Below are 17,140 nucleotides of genomic sequence, written 5' to 3'. Positions count from 1 at the left end.
ATTAACATGACTTGATACAGATGACTTATTTCAGGTAACCAATAGGAGAGCGACGAGTAACGTGTAATCCGGTCAAGCGCACAAAGGCAATGAGAAGGTCATCAACAGTATGTCAACAAATCAAATAAACTGACAGCAACGGTTCATAAAACAAATCAATATGAAGCACAAATAATAACACAGCAAAACCGATCTATACGGTTAGAGCAAAACACACCAAACCGGGAAAGTAAAGAACAGTGAAATATAAAGTCACCCTTCGAGTAAATATGATTTAATAATATGACGTATATTGATCACATAATGTTCCACCTGAGTGAACTATGTTTCTGTAAATACTTTGTTCGCCACCTGGCATAATTTCAATAACTAAATATGCTCAGCTGGTGAATTAATTCTTTTATGATCCAACAATTCACAAACCCATGCATGTGCAAAACTTTCGTTTTTGAATACATAAACGACAAAGTTGGATGACCACCACCAAAAGCAGCCAAAACACAACCAACGCGCCCGACATGATGACGAAAAGCGCCGCAATAAAAATAACCTGAGTTGAGCCAGCAGACAACCTATGCCAGCAGACAATCTATGCAAGCGTGATAAATCAAGCGAAGCGTTTGGGTTGGCGCCTTCTTCACTTCAATTATTTTGCAAGCATTTAACGAAACGTTTAGCCAGAAATTAGTTTAATATTTGGAAACGCATTCCAATGACTCCTATTGAGGTTTAAGGCTTATTTAGGCGGACAGGAATTTTTAACTACATCCAATGTGCGTGCCCACGAAGTGTATATGAGTAGTTCATTACATAAATTAGCAGTGAATTAGTTTCTAGAATTATGTTAGAAGTAATGTAGCAGAAAGCGTCAGTCACTACTTTAATATTCTCCTTCTGTTGGCGACTCCGGCAAATTCGACTTCATTGCAACTGCGACCAAGTTGTGGTGAGTGATTTAATTTCTTCAGCATTGAATCTTCGAAAAGGGTCTGTCGATATTACCGCAATAGGACTGTTTTTAAAATGGAAGTTTGTTGCTCTATTTTTCGCCCGGTAGGATATACTCTTAAAACTATTATATCTGTGCCATACATGTTTAACTTTTTAAACGACAATTTTGCCTAAACATGTCGCTATATAGACATTATTGTTATTACAGTGATGTTGTTATATGTAAATGAGCAGAGGTGTATGACGTAGAGTTACCAGCAAACAAACTTAACTTTGCGTCAAATGCTTAGAAAAGTGCTTGGCTGCTGTGAATCGGTTCCGTGCAAATTATCCGGCTGCTTGACGCTTGACTTGTTTGCTTGTGACGAAGTATGGGTACGTCATCGTTGAAATTCCGGAGACGATTTGAACCGGCGAAAATATTTTGTTGAACGCTTTCAAGAAACGTCTAGGGAAGAAACAAAAATCAAGTATTTTTAAAGCAAAAATTTACCCTCCTTGAATATGGTTGATCACCACCAAGTTCCATATTATTGCATTGATACGTCATAGTGTTATGACGACATATTTTTGTTTTGCCGGAAATCTTAAAAACTGTTAAAATATAAACATACGGTATGAGGCCACATTCTACTGCGCTTGGCTAAAATTTTCGCTTCAGTGGTAATTTGATAGACTGATGGCGAGGTGAGTCCTCCATCTTTTATCAGACAAAACCTGAGCAAGCGATGTGCTGTTCTGTCAATTGTTACGTTCCTATATAAGATGTATTTCCTTCACGCATGTGGCTTGAAGCCGTTTCATTCTGCCATGTTAAGTCACGTCAAATATGTCGACTGCAATTTGACGCTGTTACATGACGTCATTGGTCAGCGATGGTTGATGCAAAATATCAAGAGATAATTTGTTGCGGATAATTTAACACTAAACACCACAGCTGGCGTTCATTTATATAAAGCTCTGAATCTGTATCTTCCACTTTTTGAGTCGGCAAAAATACCAAACCCGGATAGACCTTCTGAGATTATTACGTCACTATTTTTTCATCATTAACCCAGCGGTGCACTTGATATGGGGCCGAATCGATAGAATCGCTGCCAAACTGTGCAATGTTTAATTGACTGTTGACCTGAGATTATCCTGAGTCGTGCGAGATGTTGAAATGTCTTACGCTTGACTTGGCAGAGGGTTGAGTGACGTCACTTTGCTGAAAGTCGGAAACGATTTGTTGCGAAAAATATTTGCTAAGCAAAAATCCGCAAAAACCCGGCTGGATTAGAACCTTTATTTTGCTGACTGAGATTAACTGATGCGTTTCCAAATAAGGTCGTAATATTTAGCTGGAATGCGAAAAGTTTTAAATATTGCGCGACTGACTTATTTCCATTCAATTCTCGTGACTGTAAAGTGGAAGATGGCCGCGATCAAAGTTGAAAGTTGCTGTCACATAATCGTCTTTAAAAAAAAAACTTTTTGTTTCATGCTACAATTTACATTTAAAGGACAGTAAATTGCTTCAGTATGTTATAAATGGTGGGCTGTAATTCAGATTCTATTATGTAAGGCACTTGTCGCTATTGCTAAATTAAATTGTTATCTTAACCATGCAACGATCTATTATTTGTTTGCTTATGCGCTTACACATAGTAGATTTGTAAATACCGCAGAAGCACAAACCAGGTATACGCAAGTTCTGTCCACGCACTCAATTATGCCTGCGAAAGACACTGCTAATATTATGATCAGTGTGAATGCAGCAAAATGTTAATGGGCGTATATGTAGGACAAAAACTTTTACTACAAATTGCACAAAGAAGTTAAACTGCGCATCAAATGCTTAAAAGTGTGCTCAACAATAATAAATCTGTTTCGTGCAAAATATTCAGATACTTTACGCTTAGCTGGTTGTCTTGTGACAAAGTGGTTACGTCGGTCGAGAAAATATTTCGTTGAAAATTTTTGGCCACAAAGCTCAAGCTTTAGAGATTCTTTCACGCGTTCACTGGAACGAAAGTTTATTTCGAGACTTGAAAGAAAATCTTGAAAAGATATTTTTAGATCTGCGCCTTCGATGCGACTTTTTGCTCAGAATTTGTTTAAGTCTCGAGTTCATATTAAACAGTTTCTCTTTTAGGCGTATACAGAGGCGTATATGCTGTTTGTGTTCGAATCAAGCAATCATTTATTTTTATTATATTAATTAATTATTCATGGCATTAATGTATTGTTTTGTTTTAGTTTCCTCCTTAAAACGATTTGTCCTCAAACGTATAATAGTTAGACAGGAGAGTCATCTCGGGGCTAGAATTGTAGAACCGTCTTTATATAACTCGCGTAACGCGCTAACAGATTAAAAATATAAAAAAACCGATCATATTTTAGCTTAACTTAGCATTGGAATTTAGCATCAACCTGTATTATATCATTGGTTCTTAACCTTGCTAAGCTGAATCCCGTCCCGCCATCCTCAGGGATGACATCTGCCGTACACTTGCGGGTTGAAGTTGGGCAAATTCAAATAGACGCGAAGCGCACAGACGTGATGTCGGGGGAAGCAGCACGTATAATCGTCATACATGTATATGTAATTGCATAGGCCGCTGAAATAAACCACGTTAGTACTTGAGCACAATTGGCAATTGGACAATTTCGACTAAATCTGATCGCAGCTCGTGGGAAAGCTCAACGCTGTTTGTAGCCTAGGATGAGTGATGAATCAAAGTTCATTGATACTCTTGTCTTTGCCTTCGATTTCTTGTCTCGAATCATGTCCGATGGCATCCAGGAACAGCAACAAACGAAAGATAAACGATTAGTCACAAAACTCACGGTTTCTACGGACACCAGGCTATGTTGCTACTTTGACGGGCTTGGCTGACAAATTCAAAAGTTTGTGTCAGTGCTCCATCTCTCCATCTAGCGGTGATCGAAATGCAAGGATGTCTTTTGATTCACTTAAGTAAATGAGATTTTAAATGCATTGATTGCAAAATAGGATGTCGTATTAACTGAAGAGATAAAAATTTATATCTTATTTTTACTGAACACGAAAGCAATGAGAAGTGTAAGTTATATTGCCGAGTTATCAGCAAGCGTTGTTTGCTCAGCGTAATAAGGTGCCAGGACGCAATAAAGTATCCAGGAGATAACCCGCCATATATCAACGTAAGCAAACAAGCTTGGCGCTCATGGCTTTTCTCGCCCAGGACACTTTCCCCTTTTTAGCGCAAAAATGTTGATTTTAGTTGTTTCTTTGTTTCTCGGATCTGGAATCCCGGCAGCAACGAGTCGGCTCGGGAAATCTGGCGGCAAAGAAATCGCTCAGAAATCCGCCGGAAACGAGCTTATTTCCGTTGTCCACAGGGATGCGCTTGGATATTCGTCGGAAACGAGACTGCCCCTGAACCCAACTCTGCTGGCAATTTCTCCTCCTTGTGTATGAATATTAGCTCATCAAGCGTACTTCATAGCCCCGTCCCTGTACGTAGCCTCCCCACTCTGTCGACTTATAGAGGTGTTAAAATAAAACTGGTTTTTATGAATCAGGAAATGATTAAATTGATCAATACCAAATTAACCAACGACAAAAGGGAATAGTTTAATTCGTGGCTACTTGCAGCCGTGATGCCGTGATACCACTTAACTAAGTCAGTGCAATAGAAAAATTGAAGGACAAGACAATAACAAACGTCATAATTACAGCGCAGCATTCCCTGAGCCTTTGCCTTTAACAGTGGTTTGTCCACAAACGTGAATTTGTTAGGCAGGGGAGCCATCTCGTGGTTATAGTTTTACTCCCCACAGCCAAGCTAATTACACAGATCAAATGAAAAATCTTAATTCTAGCCGTGGTTCTGTCATGGCTTCGTAGTAAGTTTCAACGTCAATGACGTGGCTTTAAAGAGACTCCAAGGCACAAAAAGGCGGCTTTTGAACTCTGGCGGCAAGAAGTTGTCTCTGGAACTCTGGCGGCAGTAAAGTGGCTCCGGAAATTCGGCAAAAGAAGGCGGCTCTCGAACTTCTGCGGCAAAGAAACGGCTGGAATTCTACGGCGGAAAAGAAATTGCTCTGGAAATCCGGCGACAACGAGGAATCTCCAGGTCTCCGGCGGCAAGAAGATTGTTCTGCAACTCTGACGGCTGGGTGGCGGCTCTCGAATGCCGGCAGAAACGCGGCGGCGCTGAAACTCCGAAGGCAATGAAACAGCTCTTGTACTCCAGTGACAATGAGGCAGTTTTTGAAATCCGGCAGAGAAGAAGCGATTTTGAATTTCCGTTGGCAATGGTTTTGTTTCGGTTTCGGTCCGATTTATGGTTCGGAGCTTTGGCGGAAACGAGGCTTCACCGGAACACAACTTAGGCGGGCATGAAGCTGCTCCAAGATTTTCAGCTGGAAACAACATTGCTTTAAGAACTCTGACGGCTGCCAGGCAACGACAACCAGGCTGCTCCAGGAATTCTGGCAGACAAAAAACAGCTCTGGAATTCAATTCTGGAAAATACTGCAGAAGGCTATACCATCCTGAGTCAGGATGTGTAAAACAATGTGATCTGGACATCTATTACAACAGTTTACATTTTCCAGTTAATTTCTTTTCGTAAACATTCTGCTTACGTCTTTTTTATTTTTTGGAAAAATTTTACGTCATCAACACATTTGACCAGGTATAAAACAAAAGCTTAGATAATTACTGCAACATTGAAGTATGTCGAAGCCAGAAGAGCAAAGATTGACCGAAGGTAAACCTCAACTTGTACAACCTGATAACAATGAAGAGAGCTCATCAGGTGAAAGTGATGAACAACCTGGAACATCACGTGCTGTTGCAATGCAAGCGGGGATGTCTCATGGTGAGTAATTTGAAATTAAAATGATTAAGTTTTTGTCTTTGCTGTAATTAATAATAAACTTTTTGATGTTTTCCTTTAAATTTGATAGAAAATAAATTTTGTTTTATTTTTTCTTTGCTTTAAATCAAGGGCCTGCAGATGCAGGAAATCAAGTCTTGCAAACAATGGAAAATTCTGAAGCTTCTCTGAGTGTTGTAAGTAGAATCGATCCAGGGTTGATTGAGCTTGCAAGCAAAATGGCTGAAAGCGGAGTTGGTAAGTTTTATGAAAATGTTTTGCTGAATACGTAGGCACACGATTATTTTTAAATACTTAAGATAAAGCCTATTAGTTGCATTTATCAAATTATGTTTCCATATTATTGTGATGCTATTTTATAGATGAAAATCTTTACTTTTGTCGATACGCAGTGCCAGTCACGATTAATTATGCTCCTAAAATTTATCACCACGACGAAAGACAATACCAACATCACGATCAAAGACGATACCGAGACAACAGAAAATATAAGCAAAAAGACATCGAGGACTTGAAAAATATAAAACCAACACAAGTTAAAGAGAAACAAATAAATCCTTTAGGTGAGCATTATAAAACCATACAACTTTTTCTTGTAAAGTGCTTACTGTCATTTATTATGGCATCACATTGTTTTTATTTCCTCTTGAGCTTACCATATACTTTAAAGATTCTGCAAAACAATTTGAACCAAGCATTGAGAAGCAGGTGTCGGCAAATAATCCCTTTGACCTTCCTCAATTAAACACCCCAACACCAGGTGCATATTCGATGCTTTAACGTTTGTTTAAAATCTGATTCAAATATGCCGCTTTTGTATTATCTGCCAACCTGCGGACTGTTTTGTTTAGTTTATTTGTGTTTCTATTTCATATGTTAGTTATTTCATTTGTACGAATGGTAGTATATGCTGACATTTGCATTTCTAGATCCACCTGATGCAACCCATCCAAAGCAACCGATCGAAGCAAATCCACAGGTTGAACCCCACACAGACATCTCAGAAGTGACCAATCAATCCAATGCTTTGAACACTGAGATACCTTCTACAAGTAATGATTAGATTATAGACAAAATAGCAGTGAATTCTGTATGTATTAATCATGTTTTGTTTAAATAAGTTACAAATTCTACAGTTAATTAAAATCCGAAACACAAGGAGTATATTTGATACGTTCAATTTCTGTTTGAATCTGATTCAAATGCATCACTTTTGTGTTTAGAAACTGCAATAATGTACAATTAAATATTTTCTTTAAAATACAGTTTGATGTTTTTGAATTTGTTTTACTTTTGCAAACATTCATTGTGCTTATATCTATTTTCATTAAACTGGTTTCAGTAATTTTAATTTAGACAATTTTAATCTCTGTTTTATTGCAGCTTCTGGAAACGTTGCCATTCAACCAACAATATGTCATGCAGAAAGGAACACGAGTGGTGTATTAGGTAAGTTAACTTAATCATGTTTCCTTATATATTAACTAAATTTAAAAGTCCTTGCTCTTGTTTGGGACATGATTGGATTTTACACATCTGTGAATTCTGTGAATTCTGTTTTGTGGGGATGTGGGGCATAACTTTCAAGCGTATGTTAAAATGCAAAGTGGTTGTTGATGAATAACACCCCATTCAACACTCACAAACATTGTTTAAGAAGCAATTTGCTAAATGATCTGAGACACCTATACCATTGTTACAGTAGTCATTATTGTGTGCTGCGTTTGTTTTGGCTTGTAATTGTCCATCTTGGCAACATCTGGTATATTTGCAAATTTTCATGAAGATGCTAAAATCAACGGTTTAAAATTATATGAAGTTTTATTTGCAAGTTATTATTTGTTGCTTACTAAAGTTTCTAAAGCTTCATGCTTTATATAATGTGTTCATATCTTAGAGCAAACCGGTTTTACGCGAACTAAACAACCAATTTCAGCATCAACTTCACAAACTGAAGTACCAAGTACCAGTCCCTTAATCGCCAATCCACCAACGACTTCATCTGCAGGTATGTTTTGGAAGTGTGCAACATTGCACCTTTTTAAAGTTTTATTTATACATCGGTTTAAAAATGTTACTCGAGTTCAACCTATAAGTAGATTTAATAATCTCACTCAAGTCAAACTCTGCCAAACTTTTGTGTGAATTTGTTTTTTTCAAATACTGTAAACAGGAAAAAATGTTTTAAATGAAATTAAAAAAAAGTTAAGAATAACCTAGAAAAAAGATTAGTTTACGTTAAAAAAATCTAAAGAAATTTTATCTTCACCTGGTGGCTAAAGCACACTTTCAAACGTTAAACTTGGTCAAAAATTATTTATTTCTGCTACAAAACATTGTATTCAACATAATTCATAGGTATAATTATATCTCAATAATGTTTGATTATCAGGTATCGTGCAAAATCAAGCCATGTCGGTGGAAATGTGTGTGATATTATACAATTTGGTTGGAGTTAGTTTTCAGTGATTGCAAAGTTCTTTGTTGTGATTATTGAGAGATGCTTCAACTCATATATTGCATGCGAGTTAAAAGCTAATCACTACCTGAACTATTTTACTTGTGTCGCCCTTTAACTAAGTGCTTCGTGCTTCTATTTTCCAACAGCGGTACAAGACCAATGCATATTAGCTTAAATGTTACATCTTATTTCAGAACCTAATAATCCACAAGCAACAAATTCACCTTGTGGACCTGGGGCCAATCAACACCAGGATGACAACAAAGGCAACCAGCATATAATGATCAGTTATAACTGGAAAGATTCAAAGGATCCTGCTCATAAGGTTTGTAAATATATTTTATGATCTCAGTATACAGGTTTTAACGAAATACACGAAATGTTAATAGAATCAATTATCAAAAACTCACTCTCAATTTAAATATTTGTGCTAGGGTCAAGAAGAAAGTTTTATTTCATAAACATATCCTAAATATCAGCAAAACAATCACTTAGATGATGTGGATGTTATAAGATGCTTTACTCCGTTTTCGCCTTAGAGTTATTTTGCAAATTACTAATAACCGAAACCGTTTGTTGGTTTTAGAAAGATTACGAAAGTAGAAGAGTTGCAAATTAGCTACTCACAAACTTAACCTAACAATCTAGTTTCATTTTTTCGCCCTTTTTGCAGATATCCGATGAGCTCTCTGCCGCTGGTTACAAAGTGTGGATTGATAAAAACGAGATGAGAGGAGACATTTACGACAAAATGTATGAAGCTGTTGACAACGCTTACTTGGTCCTCATGTTTCTGTCTGAAAATTATAAACTCAGTGAAAACTGCCGAAGGGAAGGCAAACTTGCTGCTGACAAGAGAAAACGTATAATACCCATTATCACCCAAGACAATTATAAAATGGAAGGCTGGACAGGTATGCATTTTTATTATACTTTTCATTTGTGCTTAGTTGTTTTCAACGCATTTTTATGCCTATGACTGGTTAATTTTTTTAATTGATTACTACGTCACAAAATGGGATGTTGCTTGAGGTTTGAATGGTAACATTATATTTAGTATTGTTATTTTCATTATTAATCATAATTGTTACACCAGAAGACGCAAACTCAAGTATACGAAATCTTGTGGCGATAAATCATTGTTAACTTTAAGAGTGCTTTATATTCTGCTCTTCCTCTAACCAATCATTTATATAATGTTATGTTAATGTTTGTTTCTATTTTTATCTTTTAATATTCATTACTGAATTGATTTTCATCACCTGCTTTCACCACAAATTAACATTTATATTTTTGAAATTTTTATCAAAAGCTCTTTTGGTGTCGGGAAAACTCTACTACGATTTTAGCAAAGAATCATTTGAGGATAACTTTGATAAACTTATCAAGGAAATAGGTAATTAAACTCATAAGTTGAAATAGGTATTTTCACAACATTTTATTATTAAAACATTAACTGAAGTTATTATTGGTTATTAGTTCATTTTATTTAATTTATTGTTAGTTTTTATGCTTTTATCTTCTGCTACCTCGAGAAATATTAATAATTGGAAACTTTACAAAACTGCTGGCACGTTTTGTAATTATTTGGTTTTCGATTTCTCATCACGACTTTTGTTTGCTAAACTAAATTTTTGTTAAAAGAATACTGCTGCACTTATTATCATACTATCGTTTTATTTTAACAGTTAGCAGTTATACATAGCAACGATTAAGAAACGATTTAAACTTTTAGTCAAGGCTTTTCCATTTTTGCACTGTCATGGCTTGTATTTATTTGGGTTTGGAACTAAAACCCAAATTTTTCCTAAGAACATTTTTCCTTCCAACAATCCATTAATCTTTTTTACCTGTTCCATAGATCATCCCAATGAACAACAGCAATTCACGAAATGTTTGGAGGCAAATAAAGCAGGTTAGTTTATACAATGATGTATTTAAGGGACTATTAATGTTTGTTTTATATGCCGTAGTTGCTGAGGAAAACAACATGTGCGTTCTGCAACTGTTCCGATTTATAAATATAAATATAACCTTATTCCGAAGTATAAATATACTGTTCCGAAGTATAAATATAACCTTATGCAGTTTAATTTATAAAAATTCATGCTTTAAAGGTCTGTATTCTTATCAGACCACCGAAAACTCGGAAAGCGAGAGAAAGCCATTGGAAAAGTTTTGCAGCAGCAAAATGAACGCCGTGAAGATGACATCCGTCTCCAGGCTGGAATCGACGTCTCAGTAGCAGATATTCCAATTGTCCATCCAAAGTACACCAAGGTATCTTTTTTCCAAGGACGGGCAGTCCCTAAACATGAAACTTATGCCCCGTCAACTGGTGAACCTGATACACTTAAGCGGGATGAGGACATTGAATTTGAAGAATTGCTGAAGTCCAACAATCGCTTTACCGCCTTCATAGGTTACCCCGGTTCCGGAAAGACGACTTTGTCCAAAAGATTAGCCAAAACAGAAGAATACAAATGTCTTTATTATAAATTTATGGAGATGCCAGTTGGCGAAAAGGTCAGTTTTCGGAAGCTAATTATGGATAACATTTATCCGGATTTAGACGAAACCACTCGAGAGGATGCATGGGAGTGGATCAAAGAAAATCAGAAAAGTTGTCTTCTACTCTTTGATGGTCTGGATCAGGCGGAGTGGTCACTTAAAGACAAAGTACCCAAAGTGAACTATGATACTCCCCAAAGTGTACCAGACCTCATTGCCAACTTATGCAATAAACATTTCCTTCCAGACATTAAGCTAATCTTTACCTCCAGACCTCACAGTGCCATCACGCTTCCTGCTCCACTACGTCCTGACTCAACAATCTTACTTGGTGATCTGCCCCTTGACTCTATGAATAAACTGTTTTATTTTTACGCTGGTGCTTCAGCCGACAAGCTTTGGAATGATTTTTCCCGAAATGCTAAAATTGTGTTTGCACTTTGTTTTAACCCGTTGTTGCTTCAGTTAGTTATAGCAGCAGGTTTGGCTCCTACAACAAAAATTGGAAAAATCATCACCACAACGCGGGTATTTGCCACAGTTTTGGAGAACCTCCGATGCAGTGACAATGCAAACCACAAAGACATCACTTCACTAGTAAAGCAGGTGAGAGAACTGAACATGTTTCTGTTTACCTAAAATAGTGATAATGTACAAGAACATATTATTACTTGTTTTGTTGTTGCAGCTCAGTGAAGTTGCCTACAAAGCTACCATGAGGTCTTCAGTTGTCATCACACGTGACAACCTCAGAGCAGTTGGCCTTGAACCAGACCAGATACAAGATATCGTCGTCGGCATTTACGCTCATTTTGCTGCAGTCAGCCGCGTGTTTGATGGCCACGTGAAGTATTACTTCGCCCACCAGCTGTATCAGGAGTTTTTCACAGCAAAGTTCATCGTTAATGAACTGCCCATGGATGCGTTTAAACACCTTGTTTCAAACAAGCTATTTTCCGATGAGAAGTGGTCTGTTATTAGGAGATTTGTTTGCGGTCTGCTCATAGATATGATGAAAGGTATTTTCAGGATAGTGAGAATGTGCATTTTGAGATATGATTTACTATTAAGCTTATTCAAACATGAAAATTGTAAAATATCAACTTTTCTTCAGATTCCAGCATGAGCAATATTGCCGCAACTGGGCACGATCAGCGAGAACGCTCGCGCTTGTTATCTCGTTGTTTTTGCTGCTTAAACAGGTGAAGTTTAAAAAGCTTTTGCTGTTCCATAAACGAGCTCATATTAGACATGAAAGAGACAAAAGCAATTATGACTTTATCAGACAAGATGATCAGGTAGAGGAGCAGATTTCACTAACACAAAAGCCAGCAGAGGAGAAGATATCATCTCCAGAACATCAGTCATCAGCCTTACTTTCAACTAGGTCTACAGAACAGCAGGAATATATGAAGGCATACACTTCATCCGGTTTGTACCATTTTGTTCTTGTTACAGTATTTTGCAAATGCTTTTGTAAAGTAATTTGATACAGTTTTCAAAAGTACCAACACCCAACGGTACCAGAAACTTGCTAAGTTATCTAGATTCTAGAGCATTACCAAATTGTATAGGACTTTGCAGAAGAATTTGTAAGGTACGATTGCAAGTTTTATTTATTTTGAGTTACGTTTATGTTCATCGTTAAAAAGCTATAGGTTGTGTTTTCTGACAAATTTGGATGAGTTTCGTATCTATCGGTGATGAAGTATTCCGTCGCAAGGGTCATGATATTATTGCACTTTCCCCAACTTGACAAGCTTTGTCAATATCATGTTCATTTTATTGACAACCCCGTATCTTCTAATTCCACAATAATACTACAATAACGTATCCATTTAATCACATGTTTTTCATTTTATTTTATGCCTTAAATATAAGTGACCAAAAATTCTACTCAGGTAAGTGGTCGCAAAGACATAAACAATTACGATGATATTTACCACAAATAAAACAGTCGAATGTGGCCTCCAAGACTAAAACGTAGATCACAATAATATAATGGCAAAGAAAATTTTTTTATTTCAATTGGTACCAAATACAAAATAAGGGCTCATTTTAATAATTTAATTTTCATTGCAAATCAATCCCAAAGTATTACAGAGCATATAGCAAAGGATTTATTAAAACATCCAAAGGTTTGATGGAAACATCGTCTCTAATGGTTACGATGAAAATAATCAAAATAACAACAAAGTCACGTGATCGATTCATTGTTTTCATTTTGTATCAAACTGATCCAGACCTGCAATTGATGAAGTTAACTGTAACTGCTACTTGCACAGCTGTTTAAATTTTAGTTATACTCTAAAAGTAAACGTTGCGCAGTTAAGATGGACACTATCACTGTTAATGGGGTATGGAGGTTACATGGCGTCTGAATAATCCCATCATCACCACAGGACAAGGGTAATGCTAAAGCCGAAACTTGTGGTAAAGTACCAGTAATAACTAATAAGCATATGTGTAAAAAACTTACGTTTTATGTCTGACTAAAACTTAGTAATCTTCCAAGAAAAGTTGCCGAAGTTTAGGGCATGTTTCAGTGTATCAAAAACATAGTGAAGAATCTGGTAGGATGTAAAACGAAATATGAATATTTTTCTGAGTAGTTTGTGTAGTTAGCCTATGTAAGGCTACCGGTAAATATACTTTCATATCAGTTGCAACTACAGAGCTACAATCAAAATCTTTTTTAATCATTTTTGCTTTGTCTTTGCCCACATTTTAAGCTACTGTATATTTTAGCACACTGTACTGGCTAACAAACTGCAAAACTTGCATATAATAAATGTTATGACGTTCAAGCTAAATTTCCTAGGTTACTGCTTTCAGAAATGTTCCAATGTGAAAGCTCTGTTCATATTTTACCAAAGCTTTGATGGTTTTTATGGACATTGTTGTCTTAGGTCCAAGAACTTAAACACAATTGCATAATAATAACATCGAAAAGTGGTTAACCTATTAGCACAAAGTATAAGGACCAATCAACCTACTTCCAGTTATAATAGGCTGGTAAAATTGGCTGCAAATAACCATAAACACATGACTGGGGTATAATAGTTGCATTCATTCATCATCTTTTACAAAGACTCTTTTTTGTAAATTATAGATGTGATAAGTTTTATCAGATAACAGTAAGAATGGATAGAAGTAGCCTATTACACAGCATGATGATGTTATTAGATGTAGCACCCATGTGTGTTGCTGTGCTACTGCTATATCTGTTTAAGTCTGATATTCTTGGCTTAGTACACTAGCCTTGTGGAGCTCTAGAACTGCTTTTGTCTCACTTAGTTTAGTTTCTTAAATTGTTCACATAACAGTTGTTTCCATTTGTTGTTGCTTATATTGAGAATAACCTTCAGCTGAAGTTCTTAAATGTGATACGCTAAAGTTAAAATCATATCTTGAGTTGAAAAGGCATTGAGTTAGACAACTTCAGGTGTTGAGATAATTAGTACTAATTATGCTCTGGGAAACAAAGGTACACTTCAGTTACTGTTAGTAGTTTACATGCATTTTATTAATTTAAGTTGCCTTAAATTGTTTGAATTTTCATGCAAATGAAATCAAGTTCATCAAGTTAATGAGCTTTTACTTTATTACAATTGCTACACAAACATTGATACAACATTTTGTACATTACTTGAATCAATGGAATTACACAAATCTATTTGGGTGGTATAAAGCTCACTATTGGGTACATTTATTTTCGTGCATTGTTTGTAAGTGCCGTGGAATTAACTGTAATTTGTGCATTGTCATATCCACGTCATTCAACACAGTCAGTCCATAAATTGTCATTTTTGTGCTGTGCAGTATACAGGAAAGGCCTTACTAAGCATTAACCCAACGCAAGAACTGATGGTGGGAATTTTTTGCCAATAACTTAATGGAATAATATAAGTTAACTTTAAATAACTTAATGGAATAATATTCATAACAACGTTAACCAAATATAAAATCTTTGCAAATCAGCTCTCATCAAAGCTTTGCTTTGTGATATGTTTTCAGCAAGTTCACATTCTCTTTCGAGAAAGTTAAATAATAACATCAATAATAACACTTCGAGAACAAATTGAGAACACTGTGATTTGCGCAAAGAAATGCTATTTCTGTTTTGGTACTAAGGGGCATGGAGCCCAAGTTGGTTAAATCACTGGCAATGGCCTAAGACCAGCACTGACAATAAATATACATATACTTGTAGTATGAAATGTTTCTTTTGTCAGTGTCTCATTGTGGCAAATGCTGCCAAGTATACAATGTTTACTCTGTTTTAAAGGGCAATGATGAACATTGTTACAGTAATATAAACAATGTCCATTGCCAAATCATGTGATCACTCTGTAGTTGTTACTGGAGAAAGAGTCAGTGGTTGACTATTGATCAGTTTCAGCATTGTAACTGCTGTTATAAGCCGGTACTTAAACAAGGCTTTTCATTGATTTTCATCAGTTTTGGTTTGACACACAGTTCAATCAGGTCTGTTGCAGTTTGATAGCAATTTTCTAACAGCACAAGGTGGTCTTCACGTCACACAAATGCATGTGATGTTCGTGGTATGGTTGCTCCTTACTATAGACATCGTGTTTGTTGCGCATGTCTCTGAGGTTGAGTTCAGGAATACTTCAATAGCTGTTTTGCACAGGAGATGTCATTCTAAGAATATAAATTTCATCAAATTTAAAATAGAGAAAAAGCATTGCAAATTAAATACTAATTTACAAGTTTTTGTGTCACAGCAGGAAATCATTTATATTGCCATTTTGCTATATACAAGTATTTTGACACTGAAAATCACACTTAAACATACTAGCAGAAAATTAGAATAAACTAATTTGGAGTATACGCACTGTTACAGTCATCTGTATAATACTATAATACATGGTTTGGTCGCAATGTTTCGATTGTTTTTTTCAAAAATTTGGTTTTGATACTCATAAACTGATTCAGTACTCCTCTCCTTATTATTACAAAAGCAATTACAGCACTACTACGAAAGCAAGCAAAACCTGTTTCTGTTTAGTGTCTCGGCGAACTAAAATTAATATAGCTGAAATATGGTTTAGGCTAACACTTGTGTTATTTTACACTGGCCGCCCCTACCAACTCATGTAAAAAAATGATAGCCACCATATGGTGTGCTACACATTTATATGCAATAAAGTCAGCTTTAATATGACCACCCGCTTTATATGACCATGATGATATAGTCCCAAATTTTGCCATACAAATGTCTCTGTTTACTATGACCTGTGTTTGAGTATTACGACCGCTTTTTCAATTTTATTCCCCCAATGTTTCTTTGTCAATTATGCAATGAGACAGGAATGACTGTGCCATGTGAGTTTTCTTTCGCATCATGTAAGAAATGTATGAAATTTTAGAAAGTTTAGTCAATTTGTTTCTGACTGTGTCGATACTGCTTGGTGTATGGCGCTGTATCAGGCTTGCAGCTTCGGTTGTTGTGACTATTCCGATGTTGTGACCAAAATGGTTTGGTCCAAAGAGAGTCATAATAAGCAAAGTCTACTGCATTAACATGCAGTGTAATAATTTCGCTCAATTCTCTTTGCTAATATGGTATTAGAAGATAGTTTTTACACGGCCTCAGAGATGATTCCACACCAATCAAACATCGGTTATTGAGCAAGACTTAGTACAGTTTGCAGATGTGGGCACTGGGCAGTACAGCAGTACTATAGCACCAAATTATTGTATCGCAGTAATTTATTCAGTACCGATTCAGTACTTTTAGAGAACAGTGCCGAATCCTTGCACTGAATTACTTTTTTCGAGAAATATAAGTCGGTCCCAGTGCTTGAAACTTCTAAAATGATTACTTCAAGGTTTTCAGAAGTTTGTTTTTTTAAATTTCATTTTGATTGAAACTTGATTTCAATTTTAGTGCTTTTTGCTCTTTTTTAATCTACGAATGTCTAATAAAGTCGCATAGAGTGAGTTCACATATTTTTGACCTTTAGCGGGGCCATAATATCAGCAAAAGTTGCACTTGTAACATGATCCACTGTACGAAAAGTAGTTCGGTACCGAGTACTGGCAAAGTACCTGACTACTATTTTGAAATATTACCAATTCCGGAACCGTTGGAACCTTTATTGCCAAGTACTGTACCGATACCGTTACAGACGGTACTTTCAAAGTACTGACTGCCCACCTCTGACAGTTCGTGATCCATGTAATTTCATGCACAGTTTGCTTGTTATTTAGAACAATGTGTTGTATTTGTTATATATAACCGTTATAAAATAAAAGATCCTCTAACAACTGCTCTTAACATGCAGTTTAAAAATATTACTGCAACCCATTTTTTTGTTTTTAG

At 36.2% G+C, this 17,140-nt stretch overlaps 1 protein-coding gene across 1 annotated transcript; it reads left to right on the top strand.

Moving 5' to 3' along the window:
• Nucleotides 1-2,496: 2,496 nt before the first annotated feature.
• On the top strand, nucleotides 2,497-13,172 carry LOC143451670 (uncharacterized). Its single transcript, XM_076952386.1, has 16 exons — nucleotides 2,497-5,801; nucleotides 5,931-6,056; nucleotides 6,212-6,382; nucleotides 6,490-6,579; nucleotides 6,749-6,871; nucleotides 7,203-7,268; nucleotides 7,717-7,827; nucleotides 8,475-8,605; nucleotides 8,954-9,194; nucleotides 9,593-9,676; nucleotides 10,142-10,195; nucleotides 10,415-11,397; nucleotides 11,480-11,810; nucleotides 11,906-11,993; nucleotides 12,077-12,222; nucleotides 13,120-13,172. The coding sequence occupies exons 1-16, from the start codon at nucleotides 5,657-5,659 to the stop codon at nucleotides 13,170-13,172; spliced, it is 2,943 nt and encodes a 980-aa protein (XP_076808501.1). The 5' UTR covers nucleotides 2,497-5,656.
• Nucleotides 13,173-17,140: the final 3,968 nt, after the last annotated feature.

The sequence above is a fragment of the Clavelina lepadiformis genome, chromosome 4 (genome assembly GCF_947623445.1).
Source record: "Clavelina lepadiformis chromosome 4, kaClaLepa1.1, whole genome shotgun sequence".
In the NCBI taxonomy this organism is placed as follows: domain Eukaryota; kingdom Metazoa; phylum Chordata; class Ascidiacea; order Aplousobranchia; family Clavelinidae; genus Clavelina; species Clavelina lepadiformis.
This window is presented reverse-complemented; position numbering and strand designations above follow the sequence as displayed.

Coding starts and splice junctions, on each gene's coding strand:
- LOC143451670 (XM_076952386.1), top strand. CDS start 5,657: ATGTCGAAGCCAGAAGAGCAAAGATTGACCGAAGGTAAACCTCAACTT. Junction 7,828..8,474: donor ACCAACGACTTCATCTGCAG/GTATGTTTTGGA, acceptor ATCTTATTTCAG/AACCTAATAATCCACAAGCA. Junction 9,195..9,592: donor TAAAATGGAAGGCTGGACAG/GTATGCATTTTT, acceptor TTTTATCAAAAG/CTCTTTTGGTGTCGGGAAAA.